Consider the following 20871-nt stretch of genomic DNA (forward strand, 5'->3'; position numbering starts at 1 on the left):
ATTATTGAACTACTAATTTAATAAATTAATAAAAACTTATCAAATTCTTACCTTCCATGCAAATTCAACAATGGAGGCAAAGAAAATTTAGTACTTTTATTTTATTTTATTACCATCTTTTACCTTTCAAGTTGTCTCTAACTGTATTTCCCAAACAATAATAAAATATTAATTATATTTTATACAAAATTATCCATATAATTAAAATTATTTTATTTTACAATTTATTATGTATATTTTAAAAATATTTTAGTTAATAAATTCTTACACAATACTTACTACTCATACTATATTAATATTATAGTATGATATAAACAATAACTAAAAACCTATACATATAAAATAATAGACCAGTGCTTAAAATATCACAATTTCTATATATTCTAAACTATTTATCAATTATAATTTGTTTAGAGAAAATATTATGTCAGTATCTATTTTTATAAAATATCATATTAATTATTTAAATTTTTTTTACTCTTTCTAAAATTACTCAAAATTTTCAAATGTTTTTATCTAAATAAAAAATATACTCTTTTTGTCTTTTTAAAAATTGTGCTCACTATGTTTATCTCTAAAAATATTCTTATTTTTTATTTAGTATAAATTATACTACTCCCTCCGTCACACAGAACTATAGTTTTGACTGCGTTGAACATGATATTTAAAGAATATTGATATTATATTGATAGTGGGTAAAAAGTATGAGTAAAATATTTTTTGTCCTTACGAGTGTATTAATGTAAAAAGTAGTGTTAATTCTGTAATAATAACAAAAATATAAAGGTACTTTTATAGTGATATAGTTATTTATGGAAATAAAACTATTATTTTGGAATGGACAAAAATAATAAATAGGACTATTATATTGGGACGGAATGAGTATTTTATTATAACAATAATCATATGTAAAATTTTGACCATAAAATTGAAAGACCGGGAGGGGGTATGGATGTGTTTTTTTTCGTATTTATCTTTATATTCTTTCCATCCGCCTTTAAGATTACATTTGTCTTTTCCATCATTGTACTTAATGTTAATAAAATTTTTATATTTGTATAATTTTTTATACAAATATTCTTCTATTAGTATTATAAGATATTAATTGAAGTATTTTTGTAATTTTTTTTAATATTATATTTTGATGTAATAATTAATATTTAAAAATCAACACGTAAAAAATAAATAAAACCTTTAAAATCGAACAAAAATATATTTATTATTTTTATATTATCCCCTAACTCGTATAAAAGAAATATTCGTTTGAATTAGTATTTTATAAAATAAACACACCCTATACGATTCATGCATGCATGGAGTAATGTATAGTGTGTAAGCTATGAGAGGGGGTTAGGGTTAGGGTTAGGTTAGGGGTGCAGCTGCAGACTGACTGAGAGCATGCAGGGCAGTATTAATAAAATTGATTTCCCAAAGTAAAAAAGATATTCCTCCTTTGGGTTTAATTTGGAGTTTAGGAAGAAGTAGAAGATTTTGTGGATAAAGTCACCTTTTTTTCATATCACATCCTATCATCATATCACACAAGAGATTTTTCTGCAGTAATTTTAATAATATAGTAGTAGTAAAAATAAAAATAAAAATAAATAAATAAAATAAAAATAAATCTGACATTTAGCAATCATATTCCCTTTGCTCTTCAAGTTAAATTAAAGTAAATCTTAACATGCTTCTTGGAATTCCAAACCCTATATATATAACCCTTAATTTACTAGTATTACATAGTAAAAAAGATTTTATTTATTTGGCTACTACGATTTTTTGTCGAATCTAACTTGCAGACTATATTAAATTAAATTTGATCGAAAATTTACTCATAGTGTATCCGAAAAACAACGGGTGCAAGTGACCATATTATTAAAAATAATAATAATAATAATAATAATAATAATAATAATAATAATAATGAAAATATGATAATAATAATAATAATAATAATAATGAAAATATGTATGTAGGTATGTATGAGTTGGGAGTGGTCATTATTGGAGTTTCAGGGTTGAATAGATGTGTGAGGACATAAATCAAAGCTTCAGGGAATATTCAAGTACGAATCATTGCATATATCTATACTGTTATATTATATGTATATATATACACGATCAAATCTTCAACAAATTTTATAAAATGATCGACATTTAAAAGTTTAAATTTAAAAAAAATATACTCCCTCCCTCACAAATACTGTGTCTACTACACTGTAGATACGGTATTTTAGGAGGGGGTAATAATTAGTAGATAATTAAGAATGCATTAGTGAAAATAATTATCTTATAATATATATAATTATAAATTAAGATTAAGATAACTAATTAATTTAATTAAAATTAAAAAAAAATTTAAAAATTTAAAATGAGATTAAAATTTGTAATCATTTTCCAAAAAAAAAAAGTGACATGGTATGTAGGACGGACAGAAACGACAACGTGGACATGGTATTAAGACGGAGGGAGTATATATTAAAAGTAGTAATTTACATATAAATATTACTCCCTCCGTCCTAAATAAGATGAGCGTATTACTATAAATACGGAAATTTAGGTAAAGTATAATTAGTAAGTAATTAAGAAATGTATTAGTAAAATAATTATAAATTAAGATTAAGATAACTAAATAGTTTAATTAAAATTAAAAAAAAATTTAAAATTTTAAAATATAATTAAAGTGTATAATTCATTTTCCAAAAAAATGAAAGAACAAATTATGTGGGACGGACAAAAATAAAAAATAGAAACAAATTATGTGAGACGAAAAAAATAAATTTTTATTAAATTTTATTCTATTTATTTCAATTTAATGTATTTTCTATTATTTTATTTTATTATAATAAAATTAATAATATATATATCGAAGTATTATTAATTTTAATAAAAATATTTTTTTCTTATATTTTAAAAGAGATTATTAAAATTATTTTACGTATTACAATTAATTAATAAAATATTTTACTTTATTTTATTAAAAAATAAATATTGAATTAAGACGAATAAAATATAAATTATGAAGTCAATCAACGTGTCCACATTAGAATATTTTTTTGAATATTTTTTTGATTGATTAAATGATGTATATTGGTTTAAGTTTATTCTTTTTAGATGACCTCGTCATTGGAAAAAAATAATTTTAATTCATCCTGTTGATCTGATTATTAATATATAATTCCTCAATCTCACATAATTTGTTATTATTTTTTGTTTTTGTCTGTCCCACATAATTTATCATTTCTATTTTTGAAAATATAATTATGCACTTTAATTGCATTTTAAATTTTAAATTTATAATTTTCTTAATTTTAATTAAACTATTTACTTATCTTAATCTTAATCTATAATTATTTTTACTAAATAATAATTATTTTTAGTAATACACTTTTTAATTACTTACTAATTATATTTTACCTAAATTTTTGTATCTACAACAATAGTCCTATCTTTTCTGGGACGGAGGGAGTATTAATTTGTGTTTTACTCTCTCTGTCCCATGTAATATGGGTGTATTACTGTAGACACGGAAATTTAAGTAAAGTATAATTAGTAAGTAATTAAGAAGTGTATTAATAAAAATAATTATTATTTAGTAAAAATAATTATAGATTAAGATTAAGATAAGTAAATAGTTTAATTAAAATTAAAAAAATTATAAAATTTAAAATTTAAAATGCGATTAAAATGTATAATTATATTTTCTAAAATAGAAAGGACAAGTTATGTGGGACGGACAAAAATAGAAAATAAGGATAAATTTTGTGGGATAGGGGGAGTATGTCACAAAAACCCTAACTTTGTCACAAGTTTGGTTTGATTTGATTGATTGTATATAAAATTCTTAATTTGAAAATGTTGGCATTATTACTATTATTATCATTATTATTAAAAATGTCCCACTACATATTTTTATTAAACTAAAATGTATGACCAATCATACGTGTAACACAATGCATTTTATGTAATATATATATATATATATATCAAAGCAAAACACATGCACACTCAGGGTGTTTGTTTGGGGTTTGGATTTTGAGTTGAGATTTGAATAGTAAAAATTTTGAATTTGAATAGTTATATAATATGATATAAATAGGTATTGATGTGATATTTTGAATGTAAAATTTATTTTTAGTATAATATAAAAAATAAAAAATAGATATTTAATTTGATGTTTTTGGAGGAAAAAAATGGGATGAATAGCAAAATCTTACAACCGAACACACCCTGAATTTATTCGAATCCAAAGATATGGATTACGAATATTTAGAGTATATTAAATTATATATTTATTTATTTTAGCATTAAAATTATTTAACATAATTATATATATACTAGACGGCATTAATATTTTATCTGTCACAGATGTTCTCATTTCTTTTTTGGTATATTTTATAAAAGATGACCTCTTTCCATTTTTGACAAATTTATCGATCTTAAACATACTTAACAAATATAAATAAATTTAATTAAACTTGTAATATCTTACACGTAGGATTCACTCAAAATCTTTTTATTTATATATCTCTCATCCATTAACAAATATTTTTATCTATATTTAAAACTCTTTATTTTTTATAAAACTAATTTATGATAATGATAAATAAATAAATATATTTTTTTATTCATTTGTATTATATAAAATTTTATTGTCTACAAAATGATATTATATTGCATATATTTGATCTATTGTTAAAATATTTAAAATACCAACAATACTACACATATAAAATAATAAAATATTATCTTAACTTATTATTAATAACTTAATAACCTATACTAATTAAAATATTGTATCCCTAACAAAAGGCTCCTTCTTCTGCGGGACGGAGAGAGTAATATATATCCTAGACAACAATAAAAGAAAGAAAAAATTAAAACATATACTTCCTCGCATATCTATGTATATGTTTGCTTTTTATAGGGAATTTTAAAAGTATTAGTTATATATTGGGATGAAGTAGAAATAACTAAAATAACTTTATTAGTATTGTGTGATATAAATATAATGACATTTGTATAATATAGTGTAAATTGTAAGAATATTTGTAATGTTATGTAGATAGTACAGTTGCTAAAAAAATGAATATTTTATTATGAGATATAATAAAATTAAATAATAGATAGTTTGTTAAATGACGGATGAAATGAAGAACAACAAAAGTTTTGCTTTTTTGCTTTTTTGTAATTTTGTTTTCATTTTCTGATTTTCCTCTTAAAAAAATTACATTCAATATTTATATTTATATTTTTTTAAAAAAATTATTACATCAATTCACTAAAATAATTATTCCATTTTTTTCACATAATTTGTTCCTTTTTTTTTTTTTTCGTTCGTCCTACATAATTTATTATTTTTTTAAATATAATTATACATTTTAATTACATTTTAAACTTTATATTTTATAATTTTTTTAATCTAAATTAAAGTATTTAGTTATCTTAATATTAATTTATAATTATTTTTACTAATATACTTCTTAATTATTTATTAATCATATTTTACCTAAATTCTCGTGTCTACATTAACACACCCAAATTACCTAGGACGGAGGGAGGGAGTAGTATTTCAGTAATAACATTCAACTATATATGTATTATATATAATTAACATTAAAATATTGTATCTAAATAATATAAAAGAAAAAAGAAAAATAAAATAAAGCATCAAGGTTATTTTTTTAGTGAATTTGTTTGTTCAGGGATCAGATTAGATTTTTACTATTCATTTCATATTTTTCTCCCAAAAACATCAAATCAAACACCCATTTTTCAATTTTTATATTATACTAAAAATCAATTTTACATTCAGAACATAACATCAATACCTATTTATATCATATCATACAACTATTCAAATTCAAAATTTTTACTATTCAAATTTCAACTTAAAATCCAAACCCCAAAACAAACACACCCAAAATGTACTATTTTATTATACACAATATTAAATTAAACAATTATTCAATATTAAAAAAATCTAAAAATCACTACAGAAGAGTGATTATATATTTGTGTTCTTTTTAATCTCATTGTTAAAAAATTGGAACAATTATATTAGATTTAATAAACTCCAAAAACTATTGAACATATATATATATATATATATATGCATATGTTCAAAAATCTCTTATTTGAATACAATAAGAACCATCAACAAAATAACCCACACTACACAAAACCCTAAAATTTTGATATATTTGCTCTTTTATTATTTTGTTTTTTATTTTTTCATTTTCACATGTTAGGAATTTTTTTTTTTTATTTGGGAATTCATTATTAAGAATCGATATAAAAATAAATAAATAAAATAAAATAATTGAACCGCAATATATATATGATTACTTTTCAAGTATAATTTATCAATATTTTTTTGTTAAACATGAATTTAATATGGAATAATTTAACGAATTATTCAATGATTATAATGCAAAATTTGAGTTTAAAATCAGAAGTAGTTATTATTTTATTTTGCATATGACCAAAAGTTAATTTAAATAAAGTGATATTAATTGGTTACTCCTATTTTATAAATCAACTTTTCTCAAATATGTCATTAAAGATTCATTTAGGCTCCCGGACACTCCGACACCCCCGCTAAATTTAAATTTGGTACATTTCAACTTATACGAGCATTAACTATAAGCCCCTAACTCGTATTATGTATAATTCAATACGATATCTCTAACTTCGTCTCGAATAAATTATGATCATAATAAAACTAACAATATTACACTATTCGAACTATAAATATTAAATCTCTAAATATATTATTCAAGACTCATTACTCAAAACACCAAACAAAATCGAAACCCAAATAAACACATTCTTGATTCTTGATCTAAAACACTAACACCAAACCCTCCCCAACCCCAACCCCAACCCAACAAATTAAAATAAACAAAAAGAGAAATGGACAAAAACCCAAGTCACTAAAATGTGTTTAGAAGAAACATGTGAAAATATGGTGTAAGTGGAAAAGGAAAAGGAAGTTGTAACCATACAAGGAAGAATTTGAATAGAATGGACTTATGTGGACAATGCAATAAAATATATATATATATATATATTCTTCACCATCATTATCATCATTTTATATTATATATATATATATAAAGTTAAAATCAAAAGCACTAAAAAATAATAAAAATATTCAAAAGGGCAATGAGATGGAAAAGTAAAGAAAAGATTGCAAGTTGAAGAAGCAAATAAAAATGTGTGCTGAATTCCATGCAACAATCAATGCCCAATGCCCTCTTTTTTAATCATTGATTTTTTTCCAAATTTTCATCATTCATTTCCCACTGTGCCTATGCCCCCATCACCTTCTCCTCTCTTCTCTTCTCTCTTTTGGGGTCCCTTATTTTTTTTTTTATTTCTACATATTTTTTAAATATATATACATGTGGCCCTTTAATTTTTTCTATTGGAGAAATTATAATTTTAGTTTTAAAATGAGATTTTATTTATTTTTTATTATCTATATAATTGGTTTGAAATTTATTGAATATTGAAATTTGAACTCTTAAACAAGAATAGTGAATTAAATATGAGACCATTTTTTCCTATTGTATAATCATTCTTCTTTTCTTCCTTAGTGTTAAGGTGAAACTTATCATTCCTTCACCAACTAATGTATTATTATTATTATAATTATAATTATTGTGATTTATGTTTTTTTTAATTCTATATTTATATCAGATACATGTATGTTCTATTATACAATCTGATAAATAAAAAGAAATATATTGTTATTATTATTCTTATTTGTACAGTTCTTTATAAATAAGTTGTGGGTTTTTTAAATTTATGGGCCGGCCCATTAGTAAATGGGCTAGAGAGAAGCCTAATCTCTACACCGTACACGTGGACGGTCAGATTGGATCGGGTTCTGTGCACCGCGAGTAGACAATAATTACTCATATAGAGAAGGATATGGATATCGGCTGCTACGGCGGAGGCTGTTCGTTGCAGAGCTCTGAATTCTGCTTCTCCGGCGTATTCGCGGCTGCCGGAATCAATGACCTCACTTTTGCTGCAGAGAACTCCGCCGCCGGCAGTGTCCGCGGCCGCTCCACCATTTCTTTCGCCGAGAACGCACATCCCTCCACATGTGTACAAGCATCCAGCCGCAATTCTGCTCGAGCTCTGCACTTCCATGAAAGAGCTCCACCAAATCATTCCATTGATCGTGAAAAATGGCCTCTACGACGAGCACCTCTTCCAGACGAAGCTCGTGAGCTTGTTCTGCAAGTTCGGGAGCCTAAACGACGCGGTCAAAGTGTTCGAGCCAATCGAGTCGAAGATCGATCCGCTTTACCACACTCTCTTGAAAGGGTACGCACAGCAATCTAATTACGATTCTGCTTTGAAATTCTTCAATCGGATGAGACACGACGGCGTTGCGCCGGTGGTGTATAATTTCTCGAATTTATTGAGAATCTGCGCCGATAACTCCGACGTTCGGAGGGGTAAGGAGATTCACACGCAGTTGATTTTGAACGGATTATCTGATAATTTGTACGCCATGAGTAGCGTGATGAATTTGTATGCTAAATGCGGCGTGATTCTTGAGGCCTATAAGATGTTCGACAGAATGCCTGAGAGAGATTTAGTGTGTTGGAATACTGTAATTGCTGGTTTTGCCCAAAATGGGATGCCATGGAAGGCAGTAGAGCTGTTCACGAAGATGCAAGGTGAAGGATACAGCCCTGATATGGTTACCGTTGTTTCTGTGCTGCCGGCATTAGCTAACATCGGCAATTTGAGGATGGGGAGGTCGATTCATGCCTACGTTGTTCGACGCGGGTTGGAATCTTATGTGAATGTAGCTACTGCATTGTTGGATATGTATGCGAAGTGTGGGCTAATAGGAGCAGCTAGAAGTGTCTTTGATCGAATGGATTCGAGGACTGTAGTATCATGGAATTCGATGATTGATGGATATGCACAGATTGGGGATTCGGAGGAAGCGTTGGTTTTGTTCGAAAGAATGTTGGATGAAGGATTGAAGCCTACGAATGTTACGGTGATGGGAGTGCTTCACGCTTGTGCTGATTTGGGCGATTTTAGGCGTGGCGAATCTATTCGTGAGGTGATCGATCGGTTGGGGCTGGATTCGAATGTTTCTGTGGTGAATTCTTTGATTTCGATGTATAACAAGTGCAGAAGAGTCGATGTTGCTGCCGAATTGTTTCGTAAGCTCAAAGGCAAGACGCTTGTTTCGTGGAATGCGATGATCTTAGGGTACGCGCAGAACGGGCGCACAGTCGAAGCCATCGATCTCTTCTGCGAAATGCAGAAATATGGGATGAAGCGCGATTCGTTCACCTTAGTGAGCGTCGTCACCGCTGTGGCGGAGCTGTCGGTGTTACGGCAAGCGAAGTGGATTCACGGCGTGGCGATAAGAACATATTTGGACAAGAATGTGTTTGTGATGACTGCGCTCATCGACATGTACGCAAAATGCGGAGCTGTTTGTACAGCGCGAAAGCTATTCGACGCGATGGGCGAGAGACACGTGACGACGTGGAATGCCATGATCGACGGATACGGAACGCACGGTTTCGGAAGCGAAGCCGTCGAGCTATTCGACGAAATGTGCCGAGGGAATGTGAGCCCGAACGACGTGACGTTCGTATGCATCATCTCCGCCTGCAGCCACTCGGGGCTGGTGAACGAGGGTCGCCGTTTTTTCGCCATGATGAAGGACGAATATGGCATCGAGCCGTCGATGGATCACTACGGCGCCGTGGTTGATCTTCTCGGTCGATCGGGCAAGCTAAACGACGCGTGGGACTTCATTCAAGAAATGCCCGTCGAACCCGGGATCAACGTCTACGGTGCAATGCTCGGAGCCTGCAAGATTCACAAGAACGTCGATTTCGGCGAAAAGGCTGCGGACAGGCTGTTCGAGCTCGAACCCGACGACGGCGGCTACCACGTCCTTCTAGCGAACATCTACGCGATTGCGTCGATGTGGGAAAAGGTCGCGAAAGTAAGAAAATCGATGGAGAAGAAAGGGATTCAGAAAACGCCCGGGTGCAGTTCCGTCGACACGAAGAATGCGATGCATACGTTCTACTCCGGCTGCACGAATCATCCGCAGACGAAGGAGATCTATGCGTACCTCGAAGAGCTGATCGATAAGATCAAGGCGGCGGGTTATGTTCCCGACACGAGCTCGATCCACGACGTGGAAGACGACGTGCAGGAGCAGCTGCTGAACAGTCACAGCGAGAAGCTTGCGATCTCGTTTGCGCTTCTAAATACGAGGCCGGGGAGCGTAATTCATGTCCGGAAGAATCTCCGAGTGTGCCAAGATTGCCATAACGCGACCAAGTATATATCGTTGGTGACCGGACGGGAGATTGTCGTCCGGGACATGCACCGGTTCCACCATTTTAAGGGCGGGCAATGCTCGTGCGGGGATTATTGGTGATTTTGATCCATCGTTGTTGTTTGGACTCGTGTTCGAGTGCCGGATAGTCCTTTTGGTAGCCCGCGATTGCGGGGAAGTGTTATGTCGGGTCTCGAGCGAGAGCCGGGTAGTGTCAAGCCCGTGCGCGGGCTCTGCTAAGGTTTAGAGTTTAAAAATAGATAATCCAAATGTTTATTGAAAATATGAGAATAGTTTAAAGGTGTGTTTGTTTGGGTGTTTGGATTTTGAGTTGGGATTTGAATTTTGAATTTGAATAGACGTATAATGCTATATAAATAGGTGATGACGTTGATAGTTTAAATGTAAAATTGATTTTTAAAATAATATAAAAAAAATAAAAAATAGGATGAATAAACAAACACACCATAAGTAAGTCTGAGACTGTCTACGGTCTAATTTACTCTCATCTTTTTCGCCTGTTCGTTATTAATTTTGGCAAGTCAAATATTTATATTTAATAATTACCCTTGGTTTGTCATTATTTTTATTTTATTTAGTTAATAATTAAATTTTCAAAAATATTTTAAATTATTTTTTTATTTTTATATTAATCACCATCAACTTAAAATGAACTAAGGCTGTCTTTGTTTGGGGTTTGAATTTTGAATTGGGATTTGAATAGTAAAAATTTTGAATTTGAATAGTTGTACGATGTGATATAGACATGTGCTATATGATGTTTTGAATGTAAAATTAATTTTTAGTATAATATAAAAAATAAAAAATAAATATTTGATTTGATATTAAAAAAAAAAAATGAATAATCTATTTAAAATTCAATTCCCAGGCAAAGAAACCGTAAGTTTTGCATAGTATAATTATAGTAATATCTAAACTTGCTTATAAATTAGTGATAATCTTTTAATTAACATACAAAATAAATATATAGCGTATTAAAATGAAGGAATATATATATATATAGTCTTTTTTTTTTTTTTTCTAATATATAGAGTATATCTTTTTTCTGAATAAATGTGGAATAGGTATCTTTTTGGACATGCGAAAAAGCAAAGAAAAGAAACCTTTTATTACGGAATATTCTTTTAAAGTGTAGAGGAGCGAATAATTAGGGTTTTGTCCTTTAAGGCACCTCACCGCACCGCATATCCTTCCTCATTTTTGGGTATCGGTTCCCAGCTCAGCTCCTTCCTCTTCCTCTCCTCCAAACCTAACTCATCTAGAGTAATGGAGCAGTCTTTCATTATGATCAAGCCCGATGGCGTCCAGAGAAACTTGGTTCGTCTTCATTCATCCATTCTTTACTTTCATTCTATCTCTTTTGTTTGATTTAGTTCGATTCTGCTGGGAGGATGGATCTAGTTTAGTTTGGAAACCCTAAATTAGAGTATGCTGTTGTGTGATTGCTTATCGTTCTTTGTTTCCTGATTATAATTCATTGGCAATTTGTGGGTTCAGGTCGGTGAGATTATTAGCAGGTTTGAGAAGAAGGGCTTCACTCTGAAAGGTGCCAATTAATTATTACTAGTTCCTTTTGAATGATGATTACTCACTCCACTGTGTTTAAGCAATTAATTGTTTTATTTATTTGTTGCATATAAATTTTTTCTTTGTTTGTGTATATATTGCTTTGGGTAGTGTTTTTTTTGTAGAGAACTTAGAGATGTTCGAAACTGTTATTGTGTTTGTTTGTTTGTACTCTTGATAGTTTGAGATATATGTTTTTGAGGTGTTTCTTGTTTGATCATATATTTGCTTAATGAAAAATAAGTTTCATGGCTTAAATGAAAATTTGGTGTTGAATTAATCTGATCTATTCTTAGAGAGAAACAATGGGTGTGAAAAAATGGTTTGATGTTGATGTAATGTTCTGTTAGAGAAAAAAATGGTATTTTTAGTGAAAAATGTAGAGACTGAACAGTAATAAAGTAAAATAACCCAAACAAACACACAATCGAATGTTATCGGAAAATATTGCATAATATACGAGAAGGGTGTCGAAAAACAAGCTACATGACCTCTGCAGAGGATTGGTGAAAATGCAGATTACATACATCTATGGATAAGGTTTTCAAGTATGTTTCTCCATGTCTTGTATGTCCTCGTTCGAATAGGAATGCAGACGTAAACTTGAATGAACAAATGTTCGACAATACAGGTCTGAAGCTTATTACCGTGGACCGCGCTTTTGCTGAGAAGCACTACGCCGATTTGTCTGCAAAGCCATTCTTCAACGGACTTGTCGAGTACATCATTTCAGGTCCTGTTGTCGCCATGGTTTGGGAGGGCAAGAACGTGGTCGCTACCGGAAGGAAGATCATTGGGGCCACAAATCCTGCTGAATCTGCCCCGGGAACCATCCGTGGCGATTACGCAATTGACATCGGCAGGTACTTTCAATTCAAATTCATCCCTCATAAGCTTAGCAACTTATCCTGATCGGTTTAATATTTAGTTCACTTTCAATGTATACATGATTTGTTCGACCGCAAACTTTTGTCGAAACAGGAATGTGATTCACGGCAGCGATGCCGTGGAGAGTGCAAGAAAGGAGATTGCTCTTTGGTTCCCCGAAGGACTTGCCGAATGGAGGAGCAGCCTTCACTCATGGATCTACGAGTGAAATTGAACTTGAATTTAATCTATCTTATGGCCGGTCGTCGGCTATACCTATACTTATTTACCAGTGTTTCAAACACTATGTCGAACCTATTTTGAATTTTATAAGCTGGATGATGTGTCGATTGCCTATGTGCGCTGCGCACATTTAGTTTTAAGTACTCGAACTGTTTGGGTATATCAGACAGAAGCTTGAAAAGGCATCGGATACCCTCTCTGAGTCTGTTGCCAGAATACATATTACAGTTCCTTCAATTAATAACACAGTTAAACAAGGATATGTTTGTTCATTTGATCGATCGATGGATCACTATTCATTGATTAGAACCTGAGAAAAAGATGCTGATGATGATGGCTACCGGGAAAGAAGGATGTACGAGGGCAGGTCTTCAAGGCGAGTTACGTCTTCTTGCATCAGCTCCCTCTCCAGCTGATGTCGCGTAGCTTTCATCACAGCCTGCGGGCAGAACATAATAACACGACGTATAAAAGGATGCAATATATTAGGAATGGTTGTAAATAGGACTGGTTGAATGAATGCTTACATTGAAGTCCATGTAAGAAGCATGCATTGCGAGCCACAGATGATCCATTAACTTGAAGGAGATACAGTACAAAAGATCAAATGCCGATTCATTTTCTGTCACCAAAGTAGCCGGTAAGCATGGCTGTGCGCAGAGCAAGCGTATGAGAATGTAAGAGGGATACTTACCGGTAAGAAACTTCAAGAACTTTGCTCCAGCAAGTGTTCTCGGCTTCACTGCGAATGCGTATAATGATTTCAACAACTTAGAATCCTCCCACATAACTGATTTATAATCAACAATTGGTACTAATAAGATTTTGCTGAGAAACAACTACAGACAGACAATGAAGCAATTCTGGCCTTTGATCGGTGGAAGTTAGTTCTAAGGAAAGTGTTGGGTCTAACGAGGAAGGAAAACTTTAAGAAAAAATGACATATCCATCTCTTAAGCTTCAAGAGAGTTACCTGCTTCGAGGTCGAGCATTTGAATGAGCATGAAGGTGATGTTGACACCAGCTACTGCAAAGGGATATTCCCACAACGCACGATCACCTTCCTTCTTCCAAAGAAGATCCTGAAAAGATGTCTGCGAGAAAACGATAGTAAGCTCTATGATCCAAAACTAACTGCAAATTGTAAGAGATTTATATATATCACAAAAAGTAAGCTTGAGGAGTTTTATGATTCAAATCTTGTTGTAATAAGGGAATTACATAATTCTTTTACAAGTGTTTGTTTAATTTTCTTGTGTATGCATCAATGGGGATGGAGAAAACATACCGGGAAATTCCTCGCAAAGTATAACAAATTTTCCAACGATATGAAACCTCCACCCCTAAGAGAGGAAACGCCGTATGATTCAGTAAGTTTTTGACAATTTAGCCCAACTGGTTCTAATAAAGCGCAGGAGGATCATAGCATCATACCGAAAATCTGTAGAAGGATCTTTCCCCTGCCAACCCATTTCCTTCCACTGTTCGGATATCAGACCGTGAAATTCTTCCCCGGGAAAGGCAGCACGCCACAATGCCTTTAGCGCTTCCTATGAAACAAAAGTTGAAATTAAGATTACAGAAAATAAATTTACTGAAAATATAATTTACTGGCTTGTGGGCAGATTCTAACATATTATGAGCTATACCTGATGCTCAGTAATAGCACTATCGTAGGTAATATCTATTCGAGTTTGAAGCCTCTGTAGAGATTCCTCCTGATACATGAAGGTGTAGAAAAGCATCAGGATCGTGTTGAATTGCCAGCAATTTTAGCATGTGATTATGATCAGCAGGCTATTTTTAGTGTTAACTGATGCTATGTTCTCTAGATGTATTAAACCTCGTGATCAATATGTGAGCACCAAATTGAATTCCAAAGTAATTGTTACAATAGTGGAATTTGAAGCTGGTAACAAAGAAGAAATGGAAAACATGTTTTAGAACAAAGGTATTACCTGTGCAGGCGTCAAATCAAACGATTGGCGAGCGTCGCTATGCCGTCCTTGAGCACAAACGCAGGAGAATCCCCTGCCAAGCCAAGCAGCAGATCCTGCCACAACCTCCACGGTAACAGAAGAAAATGATTGGCAAAAAACACCAGACACAAGAGGCGATTGGTTATATTCATGTTTTTTCAGCACTGAAACTCTTGAGCCAACGAAAGGAAGCCACACAGTTTCGATAAGAACATGTTCTTTTCTGTTCATTTACAAAATTGTGAATGTAAATTGCACAGAAACTCTATCCAACAGTATCTTCACCATCGCAATCCCCAAAAGTACAACCAAACAGCACACAGATTAGGTATATCAACATCCATCACATCACGAAACCAAATTATGAACTCGAAATGCACTCAACTCTGAATCAACAACTCAGAATCAAAAGCAAAGGCATTAAACAAAAAGGAGTATACCAGAAGATGCGGAATGGCAGGCGCTTCCTCGATCGAGCCCCTGCGAAATCCGCCTCACCGCCACGAACGATCCTCCGCCTCTATCATCCATACCGATTCCGATTCCGATTCCGATTCCAATTCCAATTCCAATTCCGTCTATCAAATTTGTCCTGAACTAGCAGCTCCTCTACCGCAGCCACTAAATCAAGCACACAAATCCGAATCTGAGGAAGCCGAAGAAGCAGTCTCGAAGTGTTCCCAATCGAAAAATTACAAAAACCGAAGATCCCTCCCTCCGCCACAGCTCCGAGATCTGCGAGAAACACACACCTCAATCAACACCAGCTTTATTTATTCATCTCAGTCCATCCGCAGTAGCCGCCGCTGCGCGAGTAGAATGTCCAGATTATGCTGCTCAAATACAGTTATCCAGCAACCGCTCTCTCTCTCTCACTCATTGAGTGCACATACTCGCATATATACATACAAGAACATGTATGTATATATCTGTGTGAGAGTAAAATACGTGCCTCGGACTTAATGAAATTTTTTATATTATAGTGTACTAATTTCGATCTAGTAATTAATTATTCGATGCTAACTAAAACACCACCTTATTTATATCTAGAAACACATTAATTAATGGAGACGTCCTTTCACTATTCATAGTATTTTCTATTAGGACAATAATTCAATACTTTGCAAATGAATCCATAAATAGATCAGGTTGTATTTTTCAAAAAATATACTGTTTATGTTTCACATCCGATAACAAAACCCAACGGCTATTCTTCCTTGCTAACTCTGTCCCCTGCATCACTAGAGCTGATCAATCTTTCGAATAAATAAGTATTAGTATCGGTATTACTTTTTTCACAAATGGCATCCACCTCAAACATTTATTATATATATATATATATAATCCATCCCATCCCATCGTTTTGTATTTACATGTGTATTTAATATTTCTCAAAGCAACCAATATAATATTTGATAAAAATTGATTTCTATGTTGTTTGAAAAATTAATATGTCTCGAATATTAAATAATTATAAAAAAATAAATTAGATGATCAAAATAATTTATGATCAAAAATGTTTTGATAGTGCTTTCTGTTCATAACATAATATTTCTAAACATAAAATAATATTCGCCAATGACATCCTAATATTCCATAGTTCGGACTAAGTAAAATGAGAAAAAGAGACTTGAACACAAAAGAAGGAGAGTTACTAAAATCTAACCCGAAAGAAGTAAGAGAGAGAGATTGTCTTGGTGTTCTCCACTCCATTCTTGGAATATTCATTGTAGCCGTTTAATGACTGATAAGTGGCTGCTATAATTCCAATAACAGTTAAAACCATGGGCCATTAATTTGTAATGGTCGAAATTTATTTTATTGTACTCTCACTCCACTGTGTTGAAGCAATTAATTGTTTTATTTATTTGTTGCATATAAATTTTCAGTTGTACATACATATATTGCTTTGTGTTTAAAAAAATTTAGTGTCTTTTTTCTTGTAGAGAACCTAGAGGTGTTCGAAAATGATAGTGTTTGTTTATTTGTATTCTGGATTGTTTGAGATCGTGTTTTGAGGTATTTCTTCTTTATCTTTGTTTACATCTGATCTATTTTTAGAGAGAAACAATACAATGGGTGTGCCTCTTTGGAGTTTCATTTAAATAATAGTTTGATATAATATTGGTAATACTTTTAGTGAAAAAAGCAAGTAAGAATCAAAGAAACACAGCATCGATATTTTTGGACAAACTGCAAAATATATGAAAAGGGTGTCGAAAAACAAGCTACATAGAGGATCTGTTTAAGGCTTAGTTCATATGGTGCTATACCTACTTAGAGTGTTGGCTCTATTTGAAGTCTGTGTTTTGGGTTTTAAGAGCTGGACAATGTGTGGAAAACTATTGCATTGTATACCTTAATGATCTTAAGTACTCCAACTGTGTTTGGGTGGAAGCTTGAAAAGTCGATGAATCTGTTGCCAGAGTACATATTACAGTTCCTTCAATCAATAACAATGATATGTTTGTTCATTTGATCGATCACTCACTCATTCATTCGTTAGAACCTGAGAAAAAGATACTGATGATGATGGCTGCCATTGCTACCGGGGAAGAAGGATGTACGAGGGCAGGTCTTCAAGGCGAGTTACGTCTTCTTGCAGCAGCTCCCCCTCCAGCTGATGCCGCGTAGCTTTCATCACAGCCTGCGGGCAGACGGCGTATGAAAGGACTATATCACACACACATATATATATAATGAACGACTGTAAATAGAACTTGTGAGTGAATGCTTACATTGAAGTCCATGTAAGAAGCATGCATTGCGAGCCACAGATGATCCATTAACTTGAAGGTGATACAGTACAGAAGATCGAATGCCGATTCATTTTCTGTCACCAAAGTAGCCGGTAAGGATGGCTGCGCGCAGGTGCAAGCGTATGAGAATGTAAGAGGGGGATAGTTACCGGTAAGAAACTTCAAGAACGTCGCTCCAGCAAGTGTTCTCGGCTTCACTGCAAACGTGAATAATGATTTAAAGAACTTAGAATCCCCCCACAGAACTGAGTAATAATAATCAACACTTTGGGTACTAATAAGTTGAGATTATGCTGAAAAACAACTACATGCAGACAATGAAGCAATTCTGGCCATTGATTGAAGAAGTTAGTTCTAAGGAAAGTGTCGGGTCCAACGACGAAGGAAAACTTTAAAAACGATGACATATCCATCTCTTAAGCTTCAAGAGAGTTACCTGCTTCAAGGTCGAGCATTTGAATGAGCATGAAGGTGATGTTGACACCAGCTACTGCAAAGGGGTATTCCCATAACGCGCGACTACCTTCCTTCTTCCAAAGGAGATCCTGAAAAGATGTCTGCGAGAAAAATGGATAGTAGGCTCTATAATCCAAAACTAACGACAAGTTGTAAGGGATATATATATATATATATATCGCGTGAAAAATAATCATGAAGAGTTTTATGATCTAATTTTGTTGTCTACAGGGGAATTAGATAATGGTAGATAGATCTCATATTTTCTTATCAAGAAAGCATTTGAGATGTTGAAAAAATGGAGAAAACATACCGGGAAATTCCTCGCAAAGTATAACAAATTTTCTAACGATATGAAACCTCCACCCCTAAGAGAGTAAACGCCGTATGATTCAGTAAGTTTTTGACAATTTAGCCCAACTGGTTCTAATAAAGCGCAGGAGGATCATAGCATCATACCGAAAATCTGTAGAAGGATCTTTTCCCTGCCAACCCATTTCCTTCCACTGTTCGGATATCAAACCGTTAAGTTCTTTCCCGGGAAAGGCAGCATGCCACAATGCCTTTAGAGCTTCCTATGAAACAAAAGTCGAAAAGGTTGAAGAAGATGCGAAATTAACATGACAAAACATAAAATTACTGGCTTGTGGGCAGATTGTTACATATTATGAGCTATACCTGATGCTCAGTAATAGCACTATCGTAGGTAATATCTATTCGAGTTTGAAGCCTCTGTAGAGATTCCTCCTGATACATGAAAGTGTAAAAAGTCATCAGGATCGTGTGCATTGCCAGCAAATTTAACATGGGATATGATCAGGCTATTTTTAGTGTTTACTGATGCTATGTTCTCTAGATGTATTAAACCTCGTGATCAATTTGTGAGCACCAAATTGAATTCCAAAGTAATCCAGTGAAGCTCTGAGCCAACAATAGTGGAATTTGAAGATGGAAAACATGTTTTAGAGCAAAGGTATTACCTGCGCAGGCGTCAAATCAAACGATTGGCGAGCGTCGCTATGGCGTCCTTGAGCACAAACGCAGGAGAAGCCTCTGCCAAGCCAAGCAGCAGATCCTGCCGCAACCTCCACTGTAACAAAAGAAAATGATTGGCAACACACACCAGACACACAGGAGGCGATTATATTCATGTTTTTTCAGCACTGAAACTCTTGAGCCAATGCAAGCAAGCCATATACAGTTTCGATAAGACCATGTTGTTCTGTTCATTTACAAAATTGTGAATGTAAATTGCACAGAAACTCTATCCAACAGTATCTTCATCATTTCAATCCCCAAAGTGAAATCAAACAGCACACAGATTAGGTATATCAACATCCATCACGAAACCAAATTATGAACTCGAAAAGCACTCAGCTCTGAATCAAAAGCAAAAGCATTAAACAAAAAGGAGTATACGGTATACCAGAAGATGCGGAATGGCAGGCGCTTCCACGATCGAGCCCCTGCGAAATCCGCCTCACCGCCACGAACGATCCTTCGCCTCTATCATCCATACCGATTCCGATTCCGATTCCGATTCCGTCTTTCAAATTTGTCGTGTACTTCCAGCTCCTATACCGCAGCCACTAAATCAAGCGCACAAATCCGAATCTGAGGAAGCCGAAGAAGCAGTCTAGAAGCGGTCCCAATCGAACAATACAAAAACCGAAGATCCCTCCCTCCGCCACAGCTCCGAGATCTGCGAGAAACACACACCTCAATCAACACCAGCCTAATTTATTCATCTCAGTCCATCCGCAGTAGCCGCCGCTGCACGAGTAGAGTCGATTAGATGCAGAGCGAGAAGAATGTCCAGATTATGCTGCTCAAATACAGTTATCCAGCAACCGCTCTCTCTCTCTCTCTCTCCTCTCGCTCTCACTCGTTGAGTGCACATACTCACATATATACATACAAGAATATGTATGTATATATATATGTGATTAAAATGCGTGCCCTCGGACTTGACGAAATTTTCTTTAAATTATACTGTACGCCCATCCCAAGTCCCACCTACGGTAAAAAAATTTATTTACAATATAAAAATTTAAGCAGATAATATTAACAAAAATAAATTAAGAATTACATTTAAAAAAAATAAAAAAATTAAGTGATGCAAAAAGATAAAATATAGTTAATTTTGTTTTAAAAATATTATAGAATAGATAAAACGCATCAAATAAAAAAATTACAAAATATTTAGAGTGAATGAAGTACTCCTAATTTCAATCTCGAATAAATAAATAGATCGGATTTGCATTTTTCGAAAAATATATATCATATAATATTTATTCTTCAACATCCAATACATTATATTCTTATCTTAAAAATATCAAATATATATACAGTCTATTGTGGTCAATTTTTGGCCACATGGGATGTTGGATTCTTCTACAAAACCCATTTCATACTTTTTTTTTATTTTATTTTAATTTAGTAGTAACACTCAAATTTAGGATTAAATTCATCAATTGATTGATCATGATATTTTAGTAAAATGGTAAAAAATTTTATGATCTCTCTATGTTTTATATATATATATGTATGTATATATATATATAGTCCATTCCAAGTGTCGTTTTCTATTACATATGTATTTAATATTTGTCAAGGCAACAAATACATTATGTATATAA

At 32.8% G+C, this 20871-nt stretch overlaps 4 protein-coding genes across 6 annotated transcripts; 2 read left to right on the plus strand and 2 right to left on the minus strand.

Moving 5' to 3' along the window:
• The first annotated feature begins 7962 nt into the window (after nucleotides 1–7962).
• On the plus strand, nucleotides 7963–10645 carry LOC127245665 (pentatricopeptide repeat-containing protein At1g11290, chloroplastic). The gene has a single exon (XM_051266673.1). The coding sequence runs from the start codon at nucleotides 8023–8025 to the stop codon at nucleotides 10441–10443; it is 2421 nt and encodes an 806-aa protein (XP_051122630.1). The 5' UTR covers nucleotides 7963–8022; the 3' UTR covers nucleotides 10444–10645.
• An 866-nt stretch (nucleotides 10646–11511) lies between these two features.
• LOC127245656 (nucleoside diphosphate kinase 1-like) lies at nucleotides 11512–13152 on the plus strand. Its single transcript, XM_051266661.1, has 4 exons — nucleotides 11512–11679; nucleotides 11860–11908; nucleotides 12560–12791; nucleotides 12910–13152. The coding sequence occupies exons 1-4, from the start codon at nucleotides 11629–11631 to the stop codon at nucleotides 13022–13024; spliced, it is 447 nt and encodes a 148-aa protein (XP_051122618.1). The 5' UTR covers nucleotides 11512–11628; the 3' UTR covers nucleotides 13025–13152.
• Nucleotides 13153–13198: 46 nt separating this feature from the next.
• LOC127245629 (uncharacterized) lies at nucleotides 13199–15932 on the minus strand. 2 transcript variants are annotated; one of them, XM_051266628.1, is made up of 9 exons: nucleotides 15458–15932; nucleotides 14997–15091; nucleotides 14688–14756; nucleotides 14473–14588; nucleotides 14327–14381; nucleotides 14012–14132; nucleotides 13733–13828; nucleotides 13566–13660; nucleotides 13199–13477 (listed from the first exon to the last, which is right to left on the minus strand). In XM_051266628.1, the coding sequence occupies exons 1-9, from the start codon at nucleotides 15546–15548 to the stop codon at nucleotides 13376–13378; spliced, it is 840 nt and encodes a 279-aa protein (XP_051122585.1). In that variant the 5' UTR covers nucleotides 15549–15932; the 3' UTR covers nucleotides 13199–13375. The 2 variants fall into 2 exon arrangements, with proteins under 2 accessions (XP_051122585.1, XP_051122591.1); XM_051266634.1 differs by having other exon boundaries at nucleotides 13733–13780; nucleotides 15458–15921.
• Nucleotides 15933–17348: 1416 nt separating this feature from the next.
• Nucleotides 17349–20130, minus strand: LOC127245645 (uncharacterized). 2 transcript variants are annotated; one of them, XR_007837459.1, is made up of 10 exons: nucleotides 19659–20130; nucleotides 19213–19322; nucleotides 18911–18979; nucleotides 18692–18807; nucleotides 18546–18600; nucleotides 18213–18333; nucleotides 17926–17973; nucleotides 17756–17850; nucleotides 17509–17664; nucleotides 17349–17433 (listed from the first exon to the last, which is right to left on the minus strand). XR_007837459.1 is itself a non-coding variant. In XM_051266647.1 (9 exons), exons 1-9 carry the CDS (start codon nucleotides 19747–19749, stop codon nucleotides 17563–17565), a joined length of 807 nt encoding a protein of 268 aa, XP_051122604.1. In that variant the 5' UTR covers nucleotides 19750–20129; the 3' UTR covers nucleotides 17349–17562. The 2 variants fall into 2 exon arrangements, 1 of the variants encoding a protein (XP_051122604.1); XM_051266647.1 differs by having other exon boundaries at nucleotides 17349–17664; nucleotides 19659–20129.
• Nucleotides 20131–20871: the final 741 nt, after the last annotated feature.

The sequence above is a fragment of the Andrographis paniculata genome, unplaced genomic scaffold, assembly GCF_009805555.1.
Source record: "Andrographis paniculata isolate CXL003 unplaced genomic scaffold, ASM980555v1 Contig10END, whole genome shotgun sequence".
Taxonomy (NCBI): Eukaryota; Viridiplantae; Streptophyta; class Magnoliopsida; order Lamiales; family Acanthaceae; genus Andrographis; species Andrographis paniculata.

What these genes read in the sequence shown, in the direction of transcription:
- LOC127245665 (XM_051266673.1), top strand. Translation starts at nt 8,023, where the DNA reads ATGACCTCACTTTTGCTGCAGAGAACTCCGCCGCCGGCAGTGTCCGCG.
- LOC127245645 (XM_051266647.1), bottom strand. Translation starts at nt 19,749, where the DNA reads ATGGATGATAGAGGCGAAGGATCGTTCGTGGCGGTGAGGCGGATTTCG. An exon ending in TTGATTTGACGCCTGCGCAG is followed by an intron (nt 18,980 to 19,212) that starts GTAATACCTTTG and finishes TTCATGTATCAG; the next exon opens with GAGGAATCTCTACAGAGGCT. An exon ending in AATGCTCGACCTTGAAGCAG is followed by an intron (nt 17,974 to 18,212) that starts GTAACTCTCTTG and finishes TCACGTTTGCAG; the next exon opens with TGAAGCCGAGAACACTTGCT.
- LOC127245656 (XM_051266661.1), top strand. Translation starts at nt 11,629, where the DNA reads ATGGAGCAGTCTTTCATTATGATCAAGCCCGATGGCGTCCAGAGAAAC. An exon ending in ATGGCGTCCAGAGAAACTTG is followed by an intron (nt 11,680 to 11,859) that starts GTTCGTCTTCAT and finishes TTGTGGGTTCAG; the next exon opens with GTCGGTGAGATTATTAGCAG. An exon ending in GAAGGGCTTCACTCTGAAAG is followed by an intron (nt 11,909 to 12,559) that starts GTGCCAATTAAT and finishes TCGACAATACAG; the next exon opens with GTCTGAAGCTTATTACCGTG.
- LOC127245629 (XM_051266628.1), bottom strand. Translation starts at nt 15,548, where the DNA reads ATGGATGATAGAGGCGGAGGATCGTTCGTGGCGGTGAGGCGGATTTCG. An exon ending in CTGCCATTCCGCATCTTCTG is followed by an intron (nt 15,092 to 15,457) that starts GTATACTCCTTT and finishes AGGTTGTGGCAG; the next exon opens with GATCTGCTGCTTGGCTTGGC. An exon ending in GATCCTTCTACAGATTTTCG is followed by an intron (nt 14,382 to 14,472) that starts GTATGATGCTAT and finishes TTCCTCTCTTAG; the next exon opens with GGGTGGAGGTTTCATATCGT.